Source organism: Prosopis cineraria, unplaced genomic scaffold, assembly GCF_029017545.1.
Source record: "Prosopis cineraria cultivar Desert tree isolate PC_DT_omini unplaced genomic scaffold, ASM2901754v1 PC12, whole genome shotgun sequence".
Lineage (NCBI taxonomy): Eukaryota > Viridiplantae > Streptophyta > Magnoliopsida > Fabales > Fabaceae > Prosopis > Prosopis cineraria.
The window spans coordinates 38,961,257-38,983,278 of record NW_026555343.1 but is presented as its reverse complement, the minus strand read 5'-3'; the positions used below and the strand labels follow the sequence as shown (position 1 = coordinate 38,983,278).

The 22,022-nt window shown below is 32.5% G+C and overlaps 2 protein-coding genes across 2 annotated transcripts; both read right to left on the bottom strand.

Annotated features, from left to right (window-relative positions):
- Window positions 1-3,507: 3,507 nt before the first annotated feature.
- Window positions 3,508-8,454, bottom strand: LOC129289671 (disease resistance protein RPV1-like). The gene is made up of 4 exons (XM_054926483.1): window positions 7,900-8,454; window positions 5,791-6,856; window positions 5,377-5,676; window positions 3,508-5,280 (listed from the first exon to the last, which is right to left on the bottom strand). The coding sequence occupies exons 1-4, from the start codon at window positions 8,385-8,387 to the stop codon at window positions 4,075-4,077; spliced, it is 3,060 nt and encodes a 1,019-aa protein (XP_054782458.1). The 5' UTR covers window positions 8,388-8,454; the 3' UTR covers window positions 3,508-4,074.
- Window positions 8,455-16,857: 8,403 nt separating this feature from the next.
- Window positions 16,858-17,409, bottom strand: LOC129289341 (disease resistance protein RPV1-like). Its single transcript, XM_054926101.1, has one exon. The coding sequence runs from the start codon at window positions 17,407-17,409 to the stop codon at window positions 16,858-16,860; it is 552 nt and encodes a 183-aa protein (XP_054782076.1).
- Window positions 17,410-22,022: the final 4,613 nt, after the last annotated feature.

The following is a 22,022-nucleotide window of genomic DNA, read 5'->3' as shown; positions in this document are numbered from 1 at the left end:
ATCATGAATTAACTTGATTCTCATCACCTCTATACAACCAACAAATTAATCAATTAAAATTCACTTACACCAACTCCATTTTTAGAATTTACAATTGAACATCCAATTTGAACATGATAATAACATAAATTTTTCAGCACAGGATCTAGTTCTTCTCAGTGGAGGACATTCACTTCCAACATATTGGAAACTAAAATTTACATTGACATAGTCCTCTTTTCTGTCAACTAATAATTATATTAATTCATTCAAATTTTCCTTTTACACAATCCCCATTTCCTATAAACTATTATATAAGGACTTCATGAATAACAGTTCAACATCCTATATCAACAAAAATAATATTCATATTTTCACAACAAATAATCCAATTTTTTTTAGAATGGCTTTCGCTTCCAATGTTTCCAAACAAAAATTTTATCAGTTCATCAATTTACAAATTACAACCACAGTCCGAAGTTTCTACAACTTTACATTATAGTTTGCACATCCCAAACTCCATTTGGACACTGTTCCTAAAGGACACCCTCCTCTAATTATGTCTCTATTTACAAATTTAAACACGAAACAAGGCAGGGATCCACAACTTAGAACTCCAAAACATGTTCCTGAGTTGTATCAGCAAGTTCTTGGACACGACTATGGTATGGGTAACTATCTTGGTCAAAGTCCACATACAAAAACCCAACATTTATTTTTCACAACTAAACATTTAACATAAACAAGACATTGTTCATGTTTTCACAAAACATAATCCAAGTATCTACTAGAGTATTTTCATGATAATGGACAGGTGATGAATTTTCCAATTCATATGTGAACATTCCAATATAAACAAGTAAACCATCATGAGTTTATTACAAATAATTCACTCCTAAACATCCACTACCAACTTAGAGTTCAGCATATGAAAACAAGAGATCCTCCATGGTGAATAATAAATAATTCATCATATAAAAAATTAACATAATGCGAGAAATTCAAAATTAATTTTTCTCCCCTCATCAAGAGTACAGCAAACTCTAGAGATTCCATCACCTTACCTTTGAAATGAACTAAGATGCCTCATATTGAAGTGGACAAGTGGAATTTAGGGTTTTAGTTTTAGAGAACGAGAGATAGACCCCCTTTCAGCACCATAAAAAAAACACATCCAATCACAATCCCAACAGTCGCCCCCCAGAAAGCTTCAAAGACAATGATTCTGGCTGAAGAGAGAGAAGGAAGAGTAAGGAAGAGAGAAGGAGAGGAAGAGGAAGTGAAGAGAGAAGAAGAGTGAGGAAGAAGAAAGTGTCGACAGATCAGTTGATTTTGGGAGGGACAAATGGGTCATTTCACTCAGAAACATAATTGCAAATGAGACCTTTGAGTCTGTAGAGTAATATCAGATTTTATTGGGCTTTATCTACAATTTTTTTTATTTTCAGGGCCCTAAATGCATTTGCCTTGAAAATAAAAATAATATTCTAAACATGCAATTTTGGGAAAATATTTTTTTTAAAAAAAATGCAAGTTAAAAATTTTAAATATGGACTGTTCACAATAAATCTGCATAGTCAATTTATAAAAATTAGTAAAAAAAGTTAATATTAAATTTGAGCCATTCATGTTAAATCAAGATTGTCTAGATTGGTGATATTACACATTTGTATATTTTTTTTTAGTAATTTTTATACAATTTTTTATTTTAATAAATATAAAATTGAAATAAAATTAAAAATTTTAAACCTGGACCATCCAAATCTTATCAAGTGAGGAGGAGGGTCAATGGAGGGATTGACAAGTGGAGAAAAACTGAGTCTATAAAATTAAGGTACTAAAGTAAAACTTTACATAAAATTAGAGGACTAAAAGTACAATTAAATCTTATAAAAATTATAAGGCTAAACCGTAGTAATAAGAGATAAGTGTCACCTGTAACACAACGTACATAATAATAGACTGAAGTCACATGGCATTACACTGATTCTTCTCCTGAAGAAGGGTTTCTACGTCTTTTCCTAGAATAGACTAACAAAGGTCGTTGGTTCTATCACAGTATGAGGCACAAGTGCAAGAAAATAAGAGGTAGCTAACCTTTACATTTCGTTTCCATGACCAAATAGAAGAAAAATAATGCAAATCTGCTCAAAGTTATGGTAGACCTAATTTAATACTTACTATTAAATTAGCGCAATGCAAGGGGGGAAACCAACAAGTTAAACTGCTCTAGTCATCGCTCCACCACTTTAGTACTCTGCTTCATAGCTAACAAATAGTACCTCTCAATGCTGTTTGTTTGAGCGGTCAAGCTTAATCCCACTTGATCAAGCAGATAAGTGAAGATATACATCGACTTGTTCTTGTTATTTGAGTATATTTGGCAAGGGATAAGAAATATTAACTGAAAATTCAAACACAATTGTCAGAACAAATTGTGATTTCAGGGAACCAAAGGAAATTCATTTGAGTGAGGCGGCCGTCATTTAAGCAACAACAACACTTACAATAGTATTTCAGGAGGTGACAAGTATCTTGGTGCAGCTTTTTCTGGGATTTTGCCATGTGAACTCACATTGGCCCATGCAAAATACATTTGTAATTAACACCATGTTTCACAACTATGTTAGGAGTTAGAACATGACTGGTATGAACATTTTCCGAGCATATAATGATTAGCTGAAAAAAGACAGTAATATTAGCTGAAAAAGGTACAAGGACTCAACACATGATGTGCATCATAAAGAGATGAAAACGACTCTCCCAATTGCACATAATTAATCAACACCCCCCACCACATTTGATCATATGAAACTGAGTTCATAAAAAATATACTTACACCAACTTATTAGTGTTAAAAGTACAAGAGAATTGAATTATTGAAGTTTCATATTTATCAAGATTGAAAGCATTATCAGCTGTTTTTTTCAGTCCCAAGTCAAAAGATCACAGGTTCATTGGTTGCACATGGATGTCACTGAAGGTATGAGCATTTTACTTCAAAACAGAACAAATATTTAATTTGGAAAATATCCATCACTTTTAATTTACACATTTATTCACCATCCCTATAATTTTTTGCTACACAATGCATATATACTAGACAAAGTAAAGTTTAATAAATAGATGAAATTTTAACGAGAGAGAAATATAAATACCCGAAAAAGAAGCATAGATAATTTACATCTCACGAATGCTATCCTTCATGCATTCCAAATTCAATCGAGAGAGTGAAAATAGCAAGTCATCAAAATCATGAGATGTCTTAAACTTAGAACTCAGGGGAATAGGTTGAAGGATTGAAGACGTCTTCCATTTCTTTGTGGGATAGGGTTGCTGTTGCTCATCATCAGTACTCCGATGCCTCTTTTTGCCTGTAATTAACTGCACCTTCAATTCCTTTTGTTGAAGGAACTCCCTGTATTCTGAGGCATATATTGGACGAACTCCACATTCTTTGATCAAGCAATTACCAAACTTAATTCAAATGTGACCTTCGATTCATAGTTACCATATTTTCTCGGCCTATTATGCTTTGGATATTCTCTAGTATAAGTTCACAATAGAGGGGGTCATACCAGAGGAAAACATTATTTGAATTCAATTCGATCATTGAGTAATGCCATCCTCTTGGGCCTTCTTGATAGATGCTATTTTCATCGTAGTATCCACACGACGAGTGATTGTGATCCCTCTCTTTCAAGGAGAACTGAGGAATAAAAAAGCAGAAAATGAAACCCAATAAGCCATCTAAACTAGGATTAAGCTGAACAAAGACAGAAGACTCCTTCGTCGAGCTTTTTGCACGCAAACCATTCTGGAATAATGCTTCTTTCAGAATTTTCACATTTTCCTCGCTTCAGCGAGAAACTAGCATATTCCAGTATTCCACGAAATGAATGCTCCTCAATATCATCAAAAGCATTTTCTTCCTTCATGCTCAACTCTAATTCCATCTGTTGAAGGAAGTTGTGATAATCTGGGGCATATATTGGGCAGACTCCACATGCTTCAATGATCAATCCATCATATTTTGTTTCCTTCATAAAACTGTATTTCAGAAAATCATCACTATCATATGCAACAACATAAAATTCAAATGAAAGCTTTGGCTTGCAGTTGGTGTCTGGATATTTTTGTGATTATGTTTTCACGAGTGTTCCATAGAAAAACATGATGTGAATTAACATTCGGTATAACAAAACTCAAACTTGTGCCACATTGATCACCATCTTCATCATAAATTTGGCATTTCAAGCGGTAAGAACAGCTTTCCTTTGGAGTGAATTGCGGAAGAACAGAGCAGAAAATGAAGCCTTGCAAGTTGTTCATGGTTGAAGAAAGCTCGATAGTTATGAAGTTGGAAACCTCGATTGTCTTATATTTAAAACAATCTGGAACTTCTCTCCCTGGGTAGCAAACATCAACCATTTGATTTGTATGCACCCCACGCTTCAAACAGAAATTAGAAAAGGCCATGATATGTGAAAGTGAATGGTTCTCTGCGTTGCAACCTGAAAGAATAAGTCTTCTTAGATTTCTGAGATAACTGATTGAGGAATAGGGTGTTAATATTTGCTGTGGCAACAATGGAAATTCCGTACTAGAAGTGAGTATCAATGTCCTTAATGATGTGCAGTTGGTGGAATCTAACTCTTTGATGGATGGTGGAAGCTCGGGTAAAGATAGAGGGCCCTTGCAATTCTCCAGGGAAAGAAATTCTAGTCTTGATAGATGCTTGATATTGTTGGGGAGTTCATTTAAGGTGCAACTCCCATCCAAATGAACACTTATCAGAGATCGCAAAGCATCAAACAAGATATGTAACTTCGATTCATCAATTGCCTCTCCGCAATCATAAAGAGAAAGATCCTTGAGAGACCTCAATCCATAAAACTCACTTACTGGAATATTCTTTAGTCTTGAGCAATTGAGAGAGAGACTGGTAAGTTTCCCGAGATGCCCAATTGATGAGCCTAATAACTCAATGCCTGTTCTATCTAAGTGTAAAACTCTCATGCTCTCTGATGATAGTGAAAATTCCCTGAAATAGCAATTACCAACATTGAGGCTCTCTAGAGATTTCAAATGACTCTCACCTTGTAAATCCTTCAGGTTTATGCAATTCTCAAGCGCCAAAGACTTCAGTCTCTTGAGAGATAAAATAGATGGATGAAGATGGTATAAACTTTCACATGAAGTGAGATTCACCCATTCAAGATTTTGTGCCCTGGAGAAATCAGGCAGCTCTACCAATTGTTTAGATCCGCCAAGGTCTAATCCCCTTAGATTTACCATATCCTGAATATCAATTGAAAAGAGAAACATTACTTGGGAAACGAAATGGTCGTGAACTTCAGCTGAAGTGAAAAATTTAAACGCATTTGAATACCATACCTGCATTCCATCCCACAATTTTTTAAGCCGACTGCCATTCAAACTAAGTTCAACAAGCTTCTCTGCAGAAAAAGATGGTGGTAGAGCCTCAGAAGGAAAATTGTCCCAGTGAAGATATCGTAATGCATTGGAAAATGACTCTAGACTTGAGGGAGCATTCACACATGCTCTCCTATCTGGATTAGATGAATAGAATTTGAGAAATCTCAAATGAGTCATCTTTTCAAAGGTGTGAGAAGGTAAGCATATATCTCCAATTTGAGACAAATCAAAACTTATGCCTTCAATTGCATCAGTTACCTGCATTCCACAAAAATTCAAATAAAAGTAAGTAAACATCATCATATATTAGCAATTGTATGTCTTAACTTGTAGACCTGTCTTGTGTGAAAGTCAATTTCTTCTTTTTCTTACCCGATTATTTTTCAATACATCATAGATTTCATCAGGATTCCACAGTCGACTTCGTCTTCCAGGATCTTTAATACACTCTTGACGAACAATTTCCCGACCCATTTGTTGTATTAAATCATGCATCTCCACATAATAATAAGGAATACGTACGAGAGCCTTATCTACAAGGGTCCTCAAGCCAATTCTTGCATGGTAGCCATAGCTGTCTAAAAGAGCTACGACTTGATCTACACTTTTACCTTTTAGAAAGCAAGCAATTTCTAAAAGCATTTCTCTTTCTTCATGGTCTAGTCCATCATAGCTCAATTTTAACAATGCATGAATATCTTCATGGGTAGTCTTCTCTAATTTTGCCAATGCGCTTTCCCATTCCTCTGCAGTTTTGGAATGCAGATATGAACCCAAGGTGATCAAAGCTAAAGGATTACCTTTGGCATAAGAAACAGCTCTCTCGGATAGTTCTTCATATTCACTGTCATAATTATCATTGTGAAAGGCTTTGAGGTTGAAAAGGTTAACCGATTTATCAGAGCTCAATGGCTTAGCTTCGTATATTTCATTAACTCTTCCAAGAAGCAAATGTTTATCTCTTGTCGTTATGATGACCTTGCTGCCAAGTCTCAAGGAATGACATTCTTTGGCCAAATATTCTAACTGATTTGCACTATTGACATCATCAAGCACAATAAGAACCTTTTTACAACCAAGTCTTCTCATGGCAAATGTGAACCCAACCATGGACTCTTCTTCCTTCAGTAGTTCTTTGAGAAGTTTATCACGTATATACTTTAGTCCATATTTTTCTGATTCTTCTCTTAGATTTTCAAAAAAACAGCAGCTTTCAAATTGGGAGGAGAGATTGCTGAATACAACTTTGGCCATAGTTGTTTTACCTATACCGCCCATGCCCCAAATTCCAACTATTGAGACATGTTCCAATAACGATTTAATACAATCAACATTCTCCTCAATTCCAACAAGACCATGTGATGTACTTATTGGATACATGCGGTTCAGTCTGTCCAAAATGTCATTGACAATATTACGAATCAGTTGTGATTCGTCCCTGAAACATAAAATAGCATAAAAAGCGTATTAACACAGAAAAGAAGAAGAAGAAGAAGAAGAAATCAGTACATAAACGGTTTATTTATTGAATAAAGTAATAAGTAAAATTGATCATGTTATTTTATTAGATCAAAGTACATAAATTGATTTTAAATTTTATTACATCTACATCATCTTTTTTTCTATTTTCAAAATAAACTGATTGGTATTTTGCAAATCATACAAAATATCATAAATTTTGTTGAAATTACATTGTCCTTCCCCCCTAAACAGTAGAAATATATAGCTTCGGTCAATAGTAGAAACTAATTAATTTTTCTTGAAATATAGATGGAGGATATATAGTGGCAAGGTTTTCTTTATAAGATATAAATCAAACTTCTTATAACTTACTTAAGAGATAAAAGTTACTTCCTCTGTTAAATATTAAAAAACATTTTTAATCAAATTATGCTTTCACGTGAGTTAGTTAATCGTCTCTCTTTTTACGTTTATTTCTATTTAATAAGGTGTCTCAATTAAAAAAACTTTATTAATTAGTACACCCTTAATAAAGGATATTTTTGATAAAATATCATTAATCGCAAGTGCCTTATATTTCTTAATATTATATATACATCAGGAAAAATACCCTATATTTTTTTAAGGGACAGAGTAGCATTTATCACTCATATCAAATTAAGCTGGTTCATTTTTTACATAATCATCTTCTTTATTTTCAAAACACATACACACAAAATTCTCATGAAAAGAATTGAAGAAAATGTGCGCAATTTCAAATGAAACACAAAAACATGCTATCCATACTCCAAATTATTTTTTTTTAAAGGTTGAATAACTACATTAATTGAAGTTAGAGCTGCATCGAGATGAATGATTGAAATGAGCAAGTATCGAGATGGCCATATATATATATATAGGAGTTGATCTCAAAGAAACTCTAGTCAGCAAGATAAATCAAAATTAAGAATAAATAAAGTATGAAGTCAAGCTAATTGCAAGGCCAAAAATACGTTTGAAAGAGTACTGAAGACAGCTAACCTACAGATCCGAGAGTCCCAGCCAGCAGAGCTTGCAGTTTCAAAAGGAGCACGTTTCCACTTGTTCACCTTCTCTGATGGGTTTTGCGTAGAATGTTTTGCAAATGCCTCCTGATAAGTTCCCGTTTGATTGCGAACATGAGATGGGTCTACTTGGTAGAAAATAGGAATAACAAGCTGTCCTTGGATCTCTTTACACTCAAGTATCTTCACGAGTTCATTCAAACACCATTTTGAGGAAGCATAGTTTTCAGAGAAGATAACCAAAGATATGCTTGAGTCTTCAATCGCTCGGATGAGTGCTTGGGAAATGTCATCGCCTTTTGGGAGCTCATAATCGATGTATGTTCGAATTCCTCTTTGGCATAGGGCTGTGTGGAGATGGCTGGTGAAGGTTTTACGAGTGTCCTCACCTCTGAAACTCAGAAACACATCGTATTTCTTGGGAAAAAATGCACAAGAAGAGGAGGATGAAGCTGCAGCACCCATGATTTCTCTTCTTCGTCGTTGCGAAAGTAAAGTGATAATGGAGTACTGTTAACAGCGGATGGACTTAACTTTCTATCAGGTCTTCAAAGCCAAATGGACGTACAGCGAGAGAGAACTTTGGAACAGTTTTTCCCCCTTTATACGGAAAAAGTAGCGTTCACTCCCGAGTCCCGACCATTTATTTACACGTACTGCTTTTGAAGTATTATTTTTTAAGAGTTGTTTCACAATATTAAAAAAAAAGAAAGAAAGAAAGAAACATAAATTTTATGAAATCGATATTATAGTAAAATTAACATATACAAAAATATTAAGATATGTTGCTTGATTAATTTTTTTTTACCTCATCTTATATTCTTACACTAAAGGTGGGTACGTTGTACGTAGTTTAAGATGAGTTAAATTTTTTCAAGTACTTGCTGGTTTACACGCACATACATTGATGTTGATTTCAGTTAAAATAAATCTTATTGTATGGTTTTAAGGTATGATTTTATATCGTTAATTTGTACGTGTTAAATGTCATTAATTAGATCTTCAATAAAATTAGTTATAATTATAAGTGAAGAAATTATTTTGAAGGTTGAGTAGTTTGTTGAATGTGGTGTCACATTCTTTTTAAGAGGCACTCAAATCCCTCATTCTATCTTTTACTTAATAAGATTATAATGCCCTCAATTGAAATGAGATTGTATGGGAAACTCTGTTACAGAGTTTTCATTTAATGAGATTCATGACGTTATATATATATATATATATTCTTTGTTCACCTTTCTCTGACACGTTTTCTTCACCTTTCTCTTTACATGTTGAATCGAGTGATGTAGAGTAGTAGTTTATAAATAAAAATTATCCTTTTAACTATACATAGGGGAAAGTGTGGCTATCAATACATAAAATGAAACAACAACGTTGGTCTCGAAGTAACCAAATTGAATGAATACACGATAATATGACCAATAACTACTACGTAGTTAGATTCATCGACCACCTACAATAAAGGCTATGGGTTATCTGAGGACATCATTTGGCAATCCAACAACGGAGCCCTAGCTTCAACCCATCTAGTGATACTCTAAAAAATATATTTGATCTATCCGTAGCCTCAGGTAATTTTTTTTAAATTGAAGCACAAAAAATTTGAACATGTTTTTTGACCAACATAAAAAAATGAACATGAAGTCATCATGAAATCGTTTCATCATCAATTGTTTGAATAAGAAATACAAAAATTAACACATCAAATGAAAATGAATTAATAAATAACTGATTTATCAAACAAAGTTACAACAAATAAATTATTACTCCCTACATCCCAAATTATAAGACACTTTTAAATGAGTTTTTCTGTTCCAAAATTTAAGGCATGTTGAATAGATTAAGATTTCATTAAATATACTAATGACCATATTACTCTTTCTCTCTCTATAATTAATTTTTGTCTCTTCTTTTTTCAATATATTAAATGATGAAAATTTTTGAAAGTTTATATTTTTATTTGAAAAAGATAAGATTGTTAAGTATATTTAATAAGGTTATTGGTATGTGAAATTTTATCTAAAAGTGTCTTATAATTTAGGACTGTAACATTCAAAAATTTTTAACCCTGATTTATTAACCTGATGAGGGTAATTAGTGAGTTAATAAGGTGTATGGCCAAAGGGGCTTAACTTAGCATAATTGTTATGGTTTCAACCTTAAAAGTAGGTCTGGATCGAGGGCGAGCCACCTGGGCAAGGAAAGAAGAAGAAAAAGTGAAGAATAGTTTTTTGTGCCACACGCCGCGGTGCGTAGTTGGTCCACCACAGCACACAAAGATAATTTAAACATAATGGGCTCCTTTGTGCCATGCACCGTAGCACACGGTTAAAAATAAGATATATCTGATTCATTTTTGCACGAAAAGAACAAAAGAAGAAGAGAAAGAAAATGAAGAGCTCATTTTGGCTCTGTTAGGGCACGATTTTTGGTTTCATTATTGATAAATTGAAGCTCCCAAACACCTAAAGTAAAATTATGGTCCCTTCTTCTTCCTTTCTCTCCCTCATTTGTAATGATTTGTGATAGGGTTTGAGTTGGGAGGTGGATTTTCACTCCATAAGAGTATGGGTCTGATTTCATTAGTTAACATAAGTTAAATGAGAGTTGTTTAATGTATTGGAACACCACAATGATAATTTTGAAAGTAGTTGATCCATTGGAGCATTTAATATCTAAAAATTAATATTTATAAGGTAGTTGGGAGAGGTTAATGTGCATTAATGATAGGTTAAAGTATTATTAATGATAATGTGCATTTATGAAATTTAATGAGCCCATTAGGTGTGAGTGGGTAGTGATTATGAGATGAAAACGTAGTGTTTGTGGAGTTTTATGTTAATAAAGTTTTAAGAGCTAGATAATGATGACATCCTTGTGATATGGATGTAGAGAGTTTTGTTTTGGTACCACTCAAGCTTGTTGGAGCTTTAGGAAGTTGGTATAGTGAGGGGTAAACTTTTAACCTCTCAAAGGTTTAAGGTAATCAGGAGAAACTTAATCTTTAAATTTAAATGTTAATTGTGTTTGTAAAATGTTATTTATGAGTTAAATTGATGATACATATTGGCAAAGTGCTTGATTTGTGAAATAGTTTTTGGAAAAGAAAACCTTGATTCTACCACCCTCGATGTTTTGCAAAATTAATTGTGATTTATTACTATGGGTGGAGAATTGTATTATATTATGTGTTAAATTGTGGAGTATTAAGTTATGTGAATTCATGTGTTATGAATAATTTGTCAAAATGCATATTACATGTGCATAGCATGATCATTGGCGGGAGTTCGCCTAGGAAGAGAAGTAGATTGGTTAAAATCCAAACTATCCCACTTGTTCTACGAGGGACTCAAACCTAACTAGTCAATTCATGAGGAAGCTAAATTAGGGGTAAAACACCCCATGGTTATTAGTATTGGGAGAAACCAAATTACATAAGTGAGTGAGTTTACCCTGGCCCGATAGCTTCTCACAAGTGGAAAGCTGGGTTAGCCCATGAAGAATATAGCCACGAGATAGCCACCATTTTCGTGTCGGGAGTAATAAGAGGATATAAGGTTGGCATATGATCGTGCATATAAGCCCGGCCACATAGTTGTTAGTTTTATGGTTCGGCATGTGTTAAGGGCACATGATTATTATTTTTGCGACCTTGTGTTATATTCTTGCAAAATAATATGACATAGTGTTCCATGACAAGCTCGGTCACATGGTTGTTAGTTTTGTAAACCGTGGCCTAGTATTATGTGAAATATGTGCTTGTTTGTCAAAATTGCATCTATTTACAATTAATATGTAACTGTATGGGTTAAGTGAAACTTGGTTATTGAGTGGTTGTACTTACCCCTCAATTCTCAATATTTACAGGACCTAGCTCATTCGATCTGAGTCAGGGAAAACATACAGAGGCTTAGGATTGGTGGAGTAATCCTCTATATGCCTCTCTTTTGCTACTTACATGTGTATTTGTTAATGTAATTGCCAACTATGAGTAATTGATATGATTTATGCACTACTTGCATGATTTTGTGTATAACTAGTGTATTTTATGTCCTGGATTAGTGAGTTTTAGTTGTGAACCCGTGGATAGGGTCAAAATACTTGTGCAAGTAGGAACATATGTATTTTTAAGAAATTTGAAATAAAACGGTTGACTTTGTGCAATATGTAATGTCCGCCTTGACATTACCAGGACAATACTCATACATCATTGTGATAACTCGGATTAAATAAAATCCTCAACAAAAGTTATCACAATTCAAGAGTTTAAAGATAATTAGTTAAAACATTGGGATCTCAAGAAAACCCTTTTTAATATATTGTTTGAGTTTAAACCATGATTAAAAAAATTAGTTAAGAGTAAATACGAAAGCATAAGAAACAAAATACAATAAAATCTAGCTTAAACACCATTTTTTAGCAAATATTGGTTCGTCCACCGCGACTGATGGCACAGAGGGACAAGTCCCTTGATAGCCCAATGCACCGTGGCGCGCACCTACTGTCATGATAGTAGATTGCTGTCATAGTATCTCTCTGAACTTTTGGAGTGTGCCATTTCACCATCCAACATCTGATTTGAATGATTCAAGTGTCCACACGAAACTCTTTGATCTCTCTAGCTAATGGCACCAGTCTTACACTCATACTATCACTCATTTAAAAGATGGACACCCGAATCTAAAATTGTTCATTTTCACAACAAAACACATACTATGGTGTCCAACTCACAATACACAATGCCATTAGCTCCGAAGACAACTTGACCACCTCAAATGGATCATACACCACATAACAATCCATTCATATCACAAAATTAAGCAATCACGTTCAAAATGACCACCAAACCCCCATTAGACCAAAAATACAATGGGGTGGACAAAATCTAACACATCAATTAATTGGTCATTTTGACATTCAAAACACTTAATATATATATATATATATATAAATCACTTGTAAGTAACTTGACCAAGTACACAATTAATCCATATCATCATTCTTGGACCAAGATATACACACTAATCACAATTTCATATAAGTGATATTTAAATAATGTCATGTTCCTAAATTGACAATAATTATCGATAATATTCGTTACAACACACAAAAAGAGACAAGGAAAGAGTTATACTATGATGCTCTTCACTCTTCAAATGTCCCTTCCTTTCCTGTACCTCTACCAGAGCCTTCACCTGTAAAATATAACCACGGGGTGAGATAATATCTCAATAATCAATATAGCTCATTAAATGTTTATTACCATAAATAACTATAAAAAAGTATCAAAACCATAGTATCATCTAGCATACCAAAAATTATGAGATATATGTATCTCTTCTTAACAAAACACATGATTTTATACTAGCATGGTCATCTAACCACCAAACCTCCAATACTCCCCGACATGAAACCATAGGCTCTCATAGTTCAACCACTTGTTGACCCAAGCACACTTTCAATGGTAGAAATACCCAGCCAAAGTAATCTAATCCGCCTACAGACTATGGTTTTTCTCTCTTTACACACTTGTGATAGAGGCGTCATTGACTCCTAATTGCACCCTAACGAGTACTAAGGAGTTGCTTGACTGCCCAGATGTTCCATAGTAACAGTCCCATATAATGCTGCACCAGATATCCCATGGTGTCAGCCTGACCATATGGATTTTTCACTCACAAATCTCCACACACACACATATCCATGTATCTCGGGTGAATTCTCACCCCTTATGATCATGCTCTTTCACAATTTTCACTACTTTTTATTACATTTCCACTTCACACTTATATACATAGTATATATATATTTCAATTAGAAACAATAACCATTTACAAAACACTTTTTCATGCTAAAATCATTTACAATGTCAAATTATGCACAAAACTCTTCAAAATCACAACTTTATCATTTAAAATTACTTCTAAACAGTTACAATAGTTAATAAACACAATAAACTATATGGTTACCTCAACCCTTTTGTCACATAAAAAATGTTACTGTGGCTCAACGTTAGCTCTACACGTTATATACGCATAATAAGGCTCAAGCAACGTTCAATCTACACTAATAGATGATAATCATCAATTATCACTCCGGATAACTCTGAATTCACTAGGTTCTAAGTGATTAAAATATTCAAATTCCTTTTCTAACAATATCAATCATTCCCACACACTCTAACCATCCTATTACACATTCCAACACACCAAATTCGCTAATCAATGTTCCACATTGTCTCAAAATCCTCAAATTATACTTAGGGTTCGTCCAAACCCTTATCAAAAATTCTCAATCACTATAAAACTCACAAACTTAAGGTTAGAAGCTTGATTTAACTTCTCAAGATCTTAAATAAACTAATGGGTTCAATCTAAACCCAAGAAAAATGAAATCAAAGCCCCTCATTACCCTAAATGTTCAAATTTTTGCATAAAAGAGGGAGAAGAGAGAATGTACAACTTACCCAATAATGATTCAAGCTTCAATTACCCTTAAAGTAGCCTAAAAATTGTGCCCTAGCAGACCAAAAGTTTTTCTCCATCGCTCTCTCGGTATCTCTCTTTTTCTCTTCTGTTTTCGATTTGTTTTTCGCATTTGATAAGTGCTAATTTTATCTGTGCGCCACGTTGCATTGACTCGCCCGCCGTGGCATATGGCACAAAAAGTCTAATGAAATTTTAAACTTCCTTCCGTGCCACGGCCCGCTTGAACCTCGACTTAGCCCTCTTTTAAGACTGCCTAAGGATCCAAAAATCATATTAGTCACCATAAACCTCGCTAAATAATAATTTATCTAAATTAACCAAATTATCCCTTGAAAACACTGATAATTACTAATGAAAGAACTTAAGATGTTACACAATAGTTCCTCCCCTTTTATGTTTTGTCAAAATTGGGGTTGAGTGGTGATTTTATAAAATAAGCATTTTTGGTTGAGTGTAATGTGTTACATGAGTCCGTAAGAATTCATTGAGTATGGTCGAATGGTTTGTGTAAGCTATCAGCACGTGTGGTTGAGTTGGGACACCTCATTTGAGAGATTTTGCGAAAGTGTGGTCAAAATGGATTTTGGTATCTAACTTTTTATAGAAAATGAATTTGAATATGAAACATATGCCATTAGCTAGAGCTAGGAGAAAGCTTTGTGTAGACATTGAAACCACCTCAATCGGACGTCGGATGAAGATTTGGGATGCGTCAAAAGTTCACTCCCTGTGCTGTCAAATGACAACATTGATTTGTCAAATTTCCTGCAATACACCACGGCGCATGGTATAAAGAAGACACGCTACAGCGCACGAGCCGTAAGCCAGATGCACATGTCATTTTCTATATGAAAATCTATTTTGAGTTTTAAAACTCATTATTATGGGTTCCAATTGATTTCCAAGCTTCCGCTTTGTTTTTAAAATTCTAATTTGGAGTCCTTAAATTATGTTTGGAATTTGGATTGATGAAAATTGGGATCTTTTTGAAATAATTTTGAGAAATTCCTATTTATTAAGCTTTACAATTGGATAATCCTTTGAGAGTTAAATCTTGGATTACTATAATTTAGAGTTAATTGTAGTTTAACCTCAGAGAGGTTACAAGGATGGAGGGAGTATTATTTAATTATATTACACAAACTTCATTAGAGTTTTATTAAAAGTGTATACATAAATTTCTTTATTTTTGAAAATATTACGAAGAATTTTATTCAAATTGCAATATTTCCTCTGAAACTCATAATATATTTATAAAAAGGCATCTTAAATTTTGTTAAAATTAGATATCTTTTTCTTTATTTTTGATGGAGCTGCTGTTTGCTTTCAAAATGTACATACTCTCTCTAATTTTATTTATAAGTGATAGACCTATTATTTATGTTAATTTTTGAGCATTTAGAGTTAAATATGCTAATTAATTGTGATAAATTGAAGGAAAAATGATGCATGTAACCTCACCAAGTAGTTGAAAGAATGCAAAAGGGCCCAAAAATAGGATTAAAACAGAAGATTTCATATCAAGGCTCATGAATAGTCCCAAAAACCTTCTATGAGGATGGATGAATCAATAAGTCATTTTTATCATATTTCATTAAAATTAAGAAAAACCTCAAATTTCATTAACTCTATCTTAAAATTTAATAAATTTCTACTTCTACCGTTCGAAAAAAGACCAAAGAACTATTTTTGATATTTTTTTCTAGCATTTAATAAGGGTAGAAATGTAAAAATGAACATAGGAAAATAGTAAGATATCTTATAAATGGGATCAAAATTAATCCTCCCTCTCTCTACTATGAAATAGAAATATAAAAATGAATATAAAAAATAGTAAAATACATTATAAATATTATTAAAATTAATTTTCATTCTCTGTCCTGTAAACAAGACTAAGTTTGTATAAATTTAAAGTTGCAGAAAAAGTTTGTCAACTATATATATATATATATATATAATATGTAATTTAAATCAAGCATAATCCAGCCCCAAAAAAAAAAATTTCAATCAAACATAAGACGTGTACGTGTATAATTTACTCTAGTAGTTTTTAACCAGAAAATGTACTTTAGTAGTTAAGTTATTATACTGACAATTAATTCAAAGAAAGGTCGTTGAACTTAACTAAAGATGGGGGAAACAGAATTTAGAGCTAAAGCATACAATTTATGAAATGGCACAATTTTAACAAGTAATCAGGTAGCCCGTTGAATTGAAGGATTAAAAGTTAGTATTCTCATCCCAAAAAAAAAAGGGGAAAGAAATATAATAATTAAGATCACTCATGATGAAACCCCAAAATTATTGTCAAAATTTCTTAAATAACAAACATTTTGTTTTTGATCAAAAAAATTAACTTGTGATCAATCAGTTGTCAGATAAGCTTATAATATCCTCTTGTACGAAAGATTAGAATTGAAAGCGATCGTAATCAATAAGATAAATCACAAGAATAAATGGAATCTCAGCTTTAAAGAATGAATGAAGACTGACCTACAGCTTTGAGAGTCCCAGCCAGCCAAACTTGCAGTTTCAAAAAGGACATGTTTCCATTTTTGGACCTTCTCAGGTTTGCGCTGCAAATCTCTCTCCTGTTTTGCAAATGCGTCCTGGTAAGTTCCCTTCTGATTGGGTACATGAGATGGGTCCACTTCATAGAAAATAGGAATAACAAGCTGTCCTTGGATCTCACTGAACTCAAGGATCTTGGTGAGTTCATTCAAACACCATTTTGAGGAACCATAGCTTTTAGAGAAGATGACCACAGATATAGTTGAATCCTCAATGGCCTGGATGAGTGATTGGGAGATATCGTCGCCTTTCGGGAGCTCATATTCTATGTAAGTTTCGATACCTCTGAGGCATAGAGCAGTGTGAAGATGGCTGGTGAAGCTTCTGCGAGTGTCCTCGCCTCTGAAACTAAGAAACACATCGTATTTCTTTTGAGAAGATGGACAAGAAAAGGAGCTTGAGTAGGTTGAAGAAGCAGCGCCCATGTGATCAATGGAACGAAGTTGAATGACTTACAGGTCTTCTCGTCCAAAGTATATAATAAATGGATCATGTCCAAGAGGCCAGGTCAAAAGTTGAAGGAATTTTTTTTAGAGGGGAAAAAAAAAAGCTCCAAAACTGTTGGATAAATTGGAAATGGATAGATATGTTTTAATTAAATGACCAGAATTACATATTTTATGCGCACCATAACATCTGGAAGCACGGAGTCCATGGATAATATAAATTTATTACACAGAACACCATATATCAGCCCTTTTTTTTTTTTGGGGGTTAACTAACAACACAAGCGATTGGAATTATGTAGCTAATTTGATTCGATCTTGCGTCCAATCTAATTGGTTCATATATTAGTTTCTTTTATGTAATTTTTCAAAGACATCTGTTTAACAAAAAAAATGCATCTTAATATAAACGCCCTTTGGTTTTAGCATGTTTAATTCACAAAAATTAAAAAAAAAACTTTAAATCTCATTAGTTCTATATAAAAATTTAACAAGTTTGTAACTCTATCTTTACCGTATGCTCCCTCAAGTTCATGCTATAAAAGGATTATTAGTTTCATATGACGTTTAACAACTTTTGTAATAACTAGGTCATTTTTCCCCTTATTAATGGGGGAAGATTTTTGCTCCTCTAAAAAATAATTTAAGGAGAAAATGTTTTTACTTATTAATATAAAGTATTTAGCACTTCTCAAAAGAAAGTACGGAAACAAAAATATACTTTAACTCAATAATATAATGATAGATCATCTATTAACCATCATCTCTTTTAATTTCCTTTTTCCTAAAATACAATTGAAAAATTAGGACTTGTTTATCTATGTTTTCAAAAACTATTTTTCATTTTTAAAGATAAAAAATTTATTTGGATAAACATTTTGAATTTAATTATTTTTAAAAATTATTCTTTTTTTGTTTAGAAAAACAAAAATGGAAACATTTTAAAATTTTTTTCATTTATTTTTTATTTTCAAAATACACTACATTTTATTATTAAAAAATATAATTATCTTGACCAATTTTTATCATCATTCATTACCATTAACCGCCAGCGATTATCATTATCAACTTATTTTCTAGTTCTAAAAATGTTTTTAAATTATCATAGTCAAACAGATTTTCATTTTGTTTTATTTTGAAAAATAATTCTAAAAACCATATTACAAAACAGTTTTTAAAAATAAAAAATGGGAACATAAACCAAACAGGCCTTTAATTGTTTTATTTTAATAATTTCACTGACTTTATAACTAAGTCTAGTTTTAGTGGCTGGGAGGCAATTACAAGATTTACTAGTAACTCCATCCATCATCACCACAGTTGAAGAACCGCTTCAGGCTTCAATAAACCATGAGGCATGGCGAAAGATGGACTCAACAGCGGTAACTATGCTGAGATGTGGCATCTTTATTAGCTCCACACCAGTTCGAAGAATCTGTGAGGTTTAAAAGAACATACAGAAGCGGAAGAAATCGACTTTCGATGGAGAGAATTGGGCCGGAAATCATTCTTGCAAGCATGCAATATAAGGGCGATACGTGTTCTTAATGGTTAGTTGTTCTGGTGACAGTGCTACTGAAACCTCAACAAGATGACTCAGTTTCGAACCTATATATACTACTATTTGGGATGAGAAATTAACCTGGCAAATCTGGACAAATCTTATTTAAAGGTGTGTTTGGTTAAAAGGTTTGAAGAGAAAGATGCCCTCTCCCTCATTTGGTTAAAAAATTTTGAAAAAGATGAGAGCTAAAATAACCTCTCTCCTCCCCTCGTATTGCTCCCCTTCAAATTGGGATATTTTGAAGAGGAGCTAATTTTTTTAACTATTTTGCTCTTATCTAGTTTTTTTTAATATTTTAAATATACCCATAGTTAAAAAAAATTCTTCTTCATATTATATTGTACTTTACTCTCAAACTTTGATTGATCTCATTGAATTTTTTTAAAAAAATCAAATAATTTAAATTGAGATAAAAATTAGTTTTTACGAGGAATAATTAAAATTTTTTAAACTAATATATAGAGATATAATAGTAAATTAGTTATCATTTTCCTCCCCTCCTAAACCAAACAAAGAATAAAGAAGGTGCATGTTGAATGATTCTTCAAGCCAGCATTGCTAAAAGCAAAATCTTTGTTTCAAAGGAGATTAGTTAATTAACATAACCATATGCATTAGCTATCAGTGGTTGAGCCACATATAATTGATACAATAACAACAATAACAAATTTTATCCCATTAGGTGAAGTCGGCTACATATAATTGATACACTTAGGAAAAATGACATGTTTGGGGTTTGGGATTTTTATATTTTATAATTTGCACCCTTTATTTATTATACTTTGCATCCCTTACTTTCATATTTTAAACTTTAAACCTATTTCAATCTTACTTTTTTAGCTCAGATTATTCAATTTTTTAACTCAAAGCTATATGAATATTAGTCCACAATTTCACTATACCTAAACACCACTATTTTATTAATCCTTTAAAAATAAAAAAATTAATTTGACTAAACTAAACTTGCATCATCCTCGTCTTGAATATTATTCAGGGATTAGTTAGAAAAAAAAAAGAAAATGATGAATGAAGATTCAAGAGTAAACTAGTTGAATGTCTTTCACTAATTTCCTGTACTAACAAATCTATAATTAAAAGTTGAAGAGAGAAACAAGAAAAAAAAAAGAAGGAAAGAAAAATAGTGTATTTAAAAGAGAAACAATATTTTTTCTTTTACCAAGAATTGTAGCTTTGTCATTGCCCTCGACCTAGAATCCTGACACCATCACTATACACTATATGACCCATGAGTGAGGGTTTGTTTGTTAATAGATTCCATAGATGTTGGACTTGGCTTGGATGATTTCGTGTAGCGTTTAGGTAATCGGTGCTTGTGATTTTTTTTACCCTTCTCGAATTGTTTAGAAGAGCACGCCCATATAAAGGTTGCTGACTTGGTGATCCCCCGTATAAGTCATGTGCTAGTAGGATTTTTTTTCCCCCTTTCTTTTTTTTTTAAAGCGACGATGCATTCAGCATCTGTATGTATATGAATGTGCTCACTTTTACCGAATATGAAGAAGTTAAGCTTTGAGTTTTTTTCCCCTAAGTAGTGTTTGATTTAGAAAAAGATGGGAAAATATCATCTAAGAATCACTAGAGAGTTTTTTATATCAATTTTTTTAAAAAAAATGAAATTTCACTACCAAATATTTATCGAGAACTAAGATTTTGTGAAAATAAAGACCTAATTACTTTTAAAATTTTCTAAATGCATAAATAAATATTCAATTGAATTTTGACAACTAACCATATGCAATTAATAACTACCCATTAAATTATTTAACTTTAGGGTTAATTAGGTTTTTTTCTCATAAAATTTTATTTTTCATATGAGTACCTAGGAATACATGGAAATTTCATATTTTAAAGTCCTTTTCTTATATTAAAACTCTTCATGAATCCTTAGATGATATTTCCCTAAAACATTAAAAATAGATTGAGAGAACAAACAAAAATAGAGGTGTCGTGTAGGGTGCAAAGAAGGGCAAATTAAAAGAAGATATTATATATATATATATATATATATATATGCGCAAGGTGACTTTGTAGAGGAATAAGGGATTGTAAGATTATAGAAAGGAAAAATAACAATTAAGGATTATTGGAGTAAATTTATATTAATTAAGAATTACTTTTTATTAAAATCAAAATAGATACTTATTAATTTATGTTAGTCTTTTATCAATAAATGTTAATTCAAATATTAACAACTCCTCATTTTAAATTAACAACAATTTATTGAAGTTTTTTTATTTAAATTTGACAATAATTGATCTTTGTTTGATATAAATTTGCTCCTGTAATTCTTGATTGCTATTTTCTCATAGAAAGGTGTGTCCGGAGAGTCCAGGAACTAATCGTCTCTTAATTCATTGAGCGACCACCGAGTTTCCTCAAAGGATCACCATAATTGGTTTAGATGGATGCTTTCTCATCAAAGGACCTTTTAATCGTATGGCGCTTGGAGCTGTAAGTATATGTGATCGATTGAATGAACAATATTTTCTTTTAGCAGTAGTTTAATATATATATATATATATATATATAGTTGAGGGTGAAATCTATATTCATGTTTATGAATTTTAGAAAGCTTGTTAACAACATAAACGAAACAGACTTGGGTCGATTGATCTTCTTCTTCTTTATTTATTATAAGGATTAATGTTGATATTGACGAACTTCTTCCGGTGGAGTTTGAGCACTCTCTTAACGAGATTTTTTTTTTTCTTTTTTAATAACTAAGTCACCTAACAGGATTGGAAACACGCGCACAGCTACTTTGATTTGGTCTCGCACAACCTAATTTTAAATGGGCTTATAGTGGTAGTTTATTTTACGTTGTTTCTTTTCTTTAAAAGATCTTATCATTGGGAGATCACCTGTTAACCATCATCACTTTTCTTTCATTAATTATTTCCTATTGCTTTTGATTTGAAACATGTCCAAAGATAAGAGAGAGACACACACACAAGAAATAATTATTTATATAGCCATTGGATGTAATTAAGATGCTGCGAAAGTCCAT